Below are 8,679 nucleotides of genomic sequence, written 5' to 3' on the forward strand. Positions count from 1 at the left end.
TTCTAAACTCTTAATTTTAACAACATGCATATATGTATGTTATATGTACAGTACTGCAAAATTTTACTCACCAGCTCTGCAGAACAGCAACTCGGTTCTGGTCGGGCTCAGTTCCAGTTCTGCAGACCTACCCTGCAGCGACGAAGCCCAACGCCCCGTCCAGGCCGATGCGCACGTGGTGCTTCAGGAAGATTCAGGATTATTTGAGAAATTCCTGCCAGCTCTGTGAACTTTACAGATCGTGTAGATTGGTGTTGCTAAACTTTCCATCTATTTCAGCAAAAAACAGCTGCCAGAAGCACTGTTGGCTTCTGGGTAGTGTAGTTCTTTGGACTGGCATTACAGTATAGGTTCATTGAAAGAAAACTACAAAATGGCAGCGCCTGCCTGTTTTTTTTTTTTTTGTTTGTTTGTTAGCTATTTATCTCATACTGTCCCAATTATGTGAGTAATATTAAAGTTAACAATTGTTAACACACTGTGAAAGAGTGAGTCTGCGAAAGTCGAACTGCAATGTAGCGAGGGACTACTGTATTCAACTTATGGGGTGTTTAACACAATTGACTGGGACTTAGCACCATAATGACACCATTATTATATTTTTTAGATTTATTTAACAGCTTTGATTTATTTAGGAATTTGTAGAACCCACAGTTTCTGTATGAAACAAAAGTTGATCATTTGGCTGCAGTGATAATAACTCACTACTTACACATGCGTGGCATCTCAGAGAGTCCCATTAAGCAGATTACTCATCTCCAAGAATCATGTGAGAGGCATTCTGCCTCAATAATAAGTGCTGGTTAAAACACAGTAAAACACCTTAAACCACAGTTATCCTGCTTCAGTAAATTTATAGTTGGTGCTCTGGGTCAAAGTCTTAGCAGCGAGCATCTGAGTGGAGCAGGAGGGAAAGCTCTGGTGTTCAGAGCGTTCAGCTGTTCTCCATGGCTGGGACACTGCAGTCCTCATGGCTTTTCTTCATAGTTCTCTTGTTTGCAGGCCAGCAGGGACAGACAAGGGACAATAAACTAACACAGTGAGTTTTATTTCTATAGCAGACATCAAAACCAACCAAAACCTTTATTGCATTATTTATGTTAACCTATAGGTTGTTAGAAGGAGCATGGTATAGATGGGATAGTGTTAAAATTCATCTTAAGATGAGCAGCAGTCTGATGAGATTGTTTACTGTTGATTTATCTCTGCAGGCCTCGTATGCTGTCTGATAATGGTCACCTTGTGTTCACAACTGGGGACAATAAGGACATCCGCTTCCAGCCTTCAGGATCAGGTCAAGTTAAAGTGGGGAATGAAGACCTCACTCAACTTCTGAATCAAGTAAGTGGGAAAAAAACCTTGCATCTCTAAAATAACATTTAATAGATGACCCGACTGAAAATTGTGGGATTTTATACCTGGATTATTGAGCATGGACTATTTTTGGCAGTATAAGATCAGCGGCAGTAACCGCTCTAATGGAGAGACTGAGCGACAGTTCAGTTGTAGACTAAATTAATATGCCATTTCAGACTCGCTGTCCCTTTATCAAGTCAAGTCAAGTCAAGGTTCTTTATTGTCATCCGCATCGCATGTGGTACATGTGGTGGAACAAAACTGAACATCATATGAGAAAATGTGAATCTAAAGGCCTCAGTTTTTAAACTGAAGCTTTGTGGGTCGATTTCACCCCAGGGCACCTTGAAAGGCCCACTGCTTTTCATGGTAAAGTTTTAGACTAGGATCATCTCATGATGGGAAATGACAGAGTTCTAGAAAATGATGTAATTCTCAATCTCACACGATTTCTCATGTTCTACTAGCACTTAGAGTAGATGTTTATGACTTTAAGCTACTACCGTGCCGAGTTTTCGCTAACCTGTGGTATTTGGGGCGGCTGGGCCTGAGTGGTTAGAGCAGTCGTCCTCCAATGGGAGAGTTGGGGGTTCGATTCCACCAGCAGTCACATGCTGAAGTGTCCCTGGTTAAGACACTGAAACCCTCATAGCCTCTGATGTGTGTCCCATCAGTGTATGAACATGATAAAGATCTGATTAGTCTCTTTAGAATGATTTGTTCAAGTAGCTTTGTGTAGATCTAGTAGAGTGCTGTATGAATGGGTAAATGAGGCACAGGTTGTAGTGTAAAGATCTTTGAGTGTCTTGATAAGATAGAAACGACATATATAAGTACAGTTCATTTACCATTTATTTACGCGTGTGGACGTTTGTGTGTTCTGAGCTCAGGTAGATGTGGCAGACATTTAACCACAGATGTGTGGAGCGCTTGTATTGTTGGTTTTCAAAAGACGAACATGTTGTAGCTCTCAAAATAAATGTTGAAGTTGGTGAAAATGTCAAAGGGCTTTTAAGACCTGCTGTAAGAACAGTCTTCAACTCTCCAGTAAATCTGGATAATACATGTGATCTCCCTCAGTGGACTCCTTTTACCCAGATCAGCTTGGTAATCTACAAAAACCTTTATCTATATCCTCGATGGAGGTCTCCCCATTGTACTCACGTGACCTGACGCAAGCAGCAGAGTGTGGACCATTATAATGTTGCTCAGCTGCCAGATGACTGGAGATAATTAAAGAGCAGTGTTTGGTAATATTCTGATTGTACGACTCTGTTTCCTATCAAATGCTGTATCAAAATCAAAAATCCAAGATGACCACCAATGTTACTTTAAATGGTTTTAACTCAGCCATTTTTACACATATGCAGCTGAAATTTGGTAAGGTTGTATCTGAGAATGTTCCCTATCACGTACTGAATCCAAATTAAAAAATCCAAAATGGCCGCCTTAGCCAAAAGAGCAAAAAATACCATAACTCGGCCATTTTTAGAGCTATTCAGCTGAAATTTGGCGAATTGGTAGCTGAGAATGATCCCTAATAGTCTCTGGCTGAAAATCAAAAATCCAAGATGGCCGCCTTAGCTAAAAGAGAAAAAAATTACACAACTCAACTATTTTTAGAGCTATTCAGCTGAAATTTGGTATAATGGTAGATGAGAGCGAACCCAAACACCCTTTTCTATCAAATCAAGGATTTAAATCGGCAGCAGCCCGGCAGTCTTCGTCAAAGTTTCTCCAGGAACTTTCTAGTTTTGTTTGTTCTGTTGCTTTTTCTTTACAGACTTACTGAGCTTTTTTCAGAAACTTTATTCATTTATTTTTTTAAAGGTCTGTTTTGTTGAGATTTGATTAAACAGTGAATTGCAGGGTGTTGTGTGTGAGAGTTTGTTTGTTCTGGTTGTATTTGGACCGGCTGTGGTCCTTGTAAAAGACCAGTCTGAGCTCTCTTAACTTACTTCAATACAAGAACCACACTCGATGGCAGGAGAAGATTTTTCACTGGTTTTACCTGCAAGGACTCGTTCAAGACCGACTACGTCCACAGATGCACGGATCGTGTCACTGAATGAGCCTCGAACAGAGTTTGCTGCAGACTTTTATCCAGCAGGTGTTCCCTCACAGCCAGCTGCAGTCACATGATCCATGGGCGTCAGCTAGTCGACCTCCAGCTGGAGATAAAAGTTTTGGGCATGTTCTCCTGGCATCAACACCAGTGAGGCTCTGCGAGTCAGCGAGCTGCCTTCAGGCTGAGAATGTTCTGTGCACACATTACAGAAGCAAGAGGAAAAGATGTTCTCAGCCATAATATATTAAAAATATTCCTGCCAAAAATCCTCTAACACACCGATATTTTCCTTTATTGCCTCTGTGAAGGGAATTCATTAGGTGAAAACACAAACTTGCTACTCAAATGGCTCTGAGCAACGTTAACGTTGTGATGTTTAGATGTCTGAGTGCAGTGACATTATTATAGAAACATCAGCAGCTCTGCGTACGACAAGTAGGTTCAAGGTTCTTTACTGTCATTCACGTCACATGTACTTGAGGTGGAATGAAATTGTACTCAAGGTCCCACTTACACCCAAAAATATCTAAAATATAAAGTATAAAAAGAAACAAGTACATAAGGATCTAAGATATAAACTAAACACTAATAATGTAACATAACATGGTGTATTAAACAGCAGCCTGAACATGAGTCTGTAGTGAGCAGATGGGTATGAATACAGCAGCTTAAAGGCAAGGAATCAGCAGCATGGATAATCAGCAGCACCGATTTAAAAGAACGTGTCAAATGTCCAATTAAAGTGGCATTATTTTACAAGTATCCAACAGTCAGTCAGGTCATCTGGACATATCGACTCCTCTGAGGCAGCCTTAGCCAAAGTGGCTCAAAATTCATGCTCGATAATCCGGGGTTGTCAAGTCGATGGGGGAGAGGGCGGGTCCCAGAAACCATTTTATCACCAGCCAACTGGTTGGTTCACTATGGGAGTATGCTGCTTGTGGGACTCAGTTTGTGTGTGGCTCCTCGAACTGATGAAGTCCTTTGGATGAAGGGGTGAAACGTCTCTACAAAAAAAAAAGAGAAAGAAACCGTCCAGATGACCTGACTGAACGATGTTGGGTTTTTTACCTGGATTATTGAGCATGAACTTTGATACTTTAAAAGTAATTAACATTCAACAGCAAAAATGTTTTAGGGTTTACTATTTGCTACCAAGTGTGAACTTCCCTGTCAGAGCTGACCACCAGCAGGCACTCCACCTGGAACAGATTTAAAAAAAAGTCTAACCAGCCCCATTGTACCATCCATGGACGGAAGATTTCCCCATACATTGGGTGCTGTAATACATCGTCATGTAGATGAAACACAATCCTAACACCTATTCTTGAATTGAAGCCACTTTAATCACGTAAATTGAAAAAAATCAAACAAAGAACAATCTTTTTTTTTTACCTTGGCCAGGGCCCTGCACCTGAAGAGGTTTAAATCTGTGGAGTTTTATTTCTTTGATATTCTGAAAGTATATCCTTCTGTTACCATCTCATTATGTCTTACAAGTTGTATTTTTTTATAAGTGAGATTATTTACATCCATCCATCCATCCATCCATCCATTATCTTTACCCGCTTGTTCCATTTTGGGTCACGGGGGTCGCTTGGTGCCCATGTCCAACAATCACTGTGCGAGGGGCGGGGTACACCCTGGACGGGTCGCAAGTCCATCACAGGGACACATAGAGACAAACGAGACAAACAACCATTCACTCTCTCACTCACGCCTAGGGACAATTTAGAGTTACCAATCAGCCTAACATGCATGTTTTTGGTCTGTGGGAGGAAACCGGAGTACCCGGAGAAAACCCACGCATGCACGGAGAGAACATGCAAACTCCACCCAGAAAGGCCCCTGGACCGGGGTTTGAACCAGGGACCTGCTCGCTGAGAGGCAGCAGCTCTACCAGTTGTGCCAACGTGCTGCCATTAATTACATACAATGGAGATAAATAAAAAAAGAGAGACAAAAAGAAGAGAAGACAGAAAGGTAACGAGGAATGTAAACAACTATTCTCTACACCGAGCCCGGTGCTGTTGTCTAATAAAAGTTTCAGAAGTTTTACTGTCATCACTTGTCATTTATCGGTTGAAACATTTTTACTGGAAGCTTGCTGCTGCTCATATGAGTCAGTGAATCATTAGCAGGTTAAGGGCAGCGCGACATGACACATCAGGTGACACCCTAATTACAGCTGGTGGATTCAGGATGTTCACTGCACAAGGTTTTTATTACCCACCTTCTTCACCCCAGCGATCGTCCTTAAGTTTATGACTTAATCGGCTGGAGTATACTTAAGAAATGAAGACTGGCAGATTTGGACTAGTTTTATGAACTATTATCCATCCTTTGTGTGGTCTTTAGACCTGGAAGTTCAAGGTTCAGGGCTTGGATGTTTGTTGGAGGAGAGCTCCCATGCAGGTGTAAAAATAGATCTCAATTCTGAAACTAAACTGAGAATGAAATTCTCATTCTAATCTGTGGTGGAAGAAGTCTCCAGCTACAAGTACTTGGGTGTGCACCTGAATGGCAACCTCAGCTGGAGCAACAACACCACCAGCCTGATGAAGAAAGCTCATCAGAGACTCTACTTCCTCAGGCGGCTGAGACGAGCTGGTCTGGGAAGCTCAGTCCTCACCTCCTTCTACAGGTGTGCAGTGGAGAGCATCCTGTGCAGCATCAACGTGTGGCATGGAGGCTGCACAGGTGCAGAAAGAAAAGCTTTGCAGAGAGTGGTGAAGGCTGCACAGAAGATGTTGGAGTCAGCCTCTCCACCATCACAGACATCTACACCTCCAGATGCAGGAAGAGGGCCACCTGCATCATGAAGGACCCCACTCACCCAGCACACACACTTTTTGCCCCGCTCCCCTCAGACACAAAGTTGCAGAGCATTAAGTGTAGAACCACTAGACTGAGGAACAGCTTCTACCCTGAAGCTGTTAGACTCATGAATCTCTAACCAGAATAATCACTGCAAGAAAAAAACAAAACAAAAATCACTGTAATGCCACTTTAATTGGTGATATGTGACTTATCTGTGCTGCAGATTATCTTATGCTGCTGTATTCATTCATACCCATCTGCTTTCCACAGATTCATGTTCAGGCTGATGTTGTTACACTCTATTGTTTCACATTAGTGGTGTCTAGTGTATACAGTGGTCCCTCGTTTATCGCCGGTGTCTGGGCCCACGCCCACCCACAATAAGTGAAAACCACGAAGTAGGGATACAGTAGTCCAAAAGTTCAGTTCAAGTTCAGTAAATGTTGTCATGACATGTGCCAGGCTGCAATCACATTCATCACCTGTTACTCCCAATCTCCCTCCTTGTGTAAATAAACTATTAAAATGTAAATCCTGTAATATTTTAAATAAACAATCCATGCAGCATGGATTGTTTATTTCAAATGTTACAGTATTTAAATTTAAATTGTAGAGAAGAGAAATGCAGCAGGACATCAAAGTGATGTCAAAAAAAAAAAAAAAAAAAAGCAGAAATGTACGTCTTGATCAATTACACTTCAACAACTGAACATAGAAGTTCTAAAATAATTAAAAATAACTTTTGACACTTTTATATATTGTGGTTATGATGATTTTATGATGTGACATGCTTTGGATTTTAAGTTGGAAGACAAAAGTCGATCGGTGCATCTGGACTGGAGATGCACCGATCCAATACCAATATTGGTATCGGTCCGATATCGAAAAACTTCTAGATCAGTTATCGGTGAAAATGTGACCGATCCTTGACTGGGCAGATCTGTTCACTCTAATTCTACACTTTGTGCTCTGAGTGACGTCACGCACTAGCAAACTCACCACACAGACAGTTTTCAAAATGGAGCGAGCAAAAGAATCTGCCATCGGGAACTATTTTACACTACCTCAGCCAACGCATTCGACAGCTATGTGCAATACGTGCACAGCAACGGTTCCAGGGGGTGTCACTAAAACTTCCAGTTATAACACTACCAACTTAATCAAGCATCTCCAGAGATTTCACCAAAAACAGCACGCTGAGTTTTTTTAACGGAATTCAGCACTGTTTTTCTGTATCAGTTCAGTATTCGGTATAGACCGATACTTAACATCAGGTGTCGGTATCAGAAGTGGAAAAAGTGGATTGGTGCATCTGGACAACAAAGGGTTAACCTTCACAAAGCTACTGCAGGAGAAATGTGTGTTCTGGCAGAGAAGAAAATCAGTTGATCAGCTGCAGGAGGGAGCTGCCCCTGCACTTGTCAGCTTCACACACAATGCAAAATCATTTAAAATAATTTATTTTAAATAAACAACCCATGGCTCATCCATCAATCAGCCAACTATGTCATGTCCAATCTTACTTTGAATACTGTGATATAGCGAATCTGCGAAAAACGAACCGCAAAGTAACGTGGGACTACTGTATCTTAGATCTTTTAGCTTATCGTTTGGTATTTGTTTGGCGGATATCTTAGATCCTTATTTACTGTTTTGTTTAATACTTTATATTTTGCTACTTTTGGATGTACCCGGGACCCTGTGTACATAATGTCGATCAATTTCATGTACCACACGGGATGGATTGACAATAAAGTTGACTTGACCTGATGCATGCTCAATAATCCAGGTAGAAAAATCTAAAAAAGTTAAATCTGGTCCTCTGGACATTCAAAAAATACAAAACAAAGCAAAACAACCCCCCCAAAAAATAATAAAAAAATGTAGAAACGTTTCGGCAGTTGCACCAAGTAGAATTCTTCTGGTGGAGATGATCACAGCCATAGAATCAGCCATCCGCAACAACAAATTAAAGAGGGTGAAGCAGAACAACTCAGAATCAAAGTTTCATCCTGCCTCAGCAATGCCAAACCATCACCTTCCAACATCAGTAGAGAGGAGAGGGATGCACTCACCACTCTTAGCAAGGACAAAAACATCATCATTCTCCCAGCAGACAAAGGAAGGTGCACAGTGATTTTGAACCAGAAAGACTATCATGAGAAAGTTATGACACTCCTTAGTGACTTAAACACTTATGAACCTCTGAAAAGAGATCCAGGAAGTGGTTACAAGAAGAAGTTAATAGATTGCCTGAAAATTTTGGAGCAGGACAAGGCTATTGACCATATTCTGTACCACAGACTGTACCCAGGGGAGGCCACGCCTAGTCTGTATGGTTTACCTAAAATCCACAAACAAGGTGTACCTTTAAGACCTATTGTTAGCATGATTAACTCTGTCACTTACAATGTTTCCAAATATCTGGCGTCTGT

General features: G+C 41.3%; 1 protein-coding gene across 1 annotated transcript in view; it reads left to right on the plus strand.

Annotated features, from left to right (window-relative positions):
• The first annotated feature begins 947 nt into the window (after positions 1 to 947).
• Positions 948 to 8,679, plus strand: part of cubn (cubilin (intrinsic factor-cobalamin receptor)) — a 134,887-nt gene continuing 127,155 nt past the window's right edge. The window contains 2 exon segments of the mRNA XM_037694395.1: positions 948 to 1,039; positions 1,212 to 1,341. Coding sequence (XP_037550323.1) covers positions 948 to 1,039; positions 1,212 to 1,341 — 222 coding nt within the window.

Source organism: Nematolebias whitei, chromosome 20 (assembly GCF_014905685.2).
Source record: "Nematolebias whitei isolate Nwh7 chromosome 20, NemWhi1, whole genome shotgun sequence".
In the NCBI taxonomy this organism is placed as follows: Eukaryota; Metazoa; Chordata; class Actinopteri; order Cyprinodontiformes; family Rivulidae; genus Nematolebias; species Nematolebias whitei.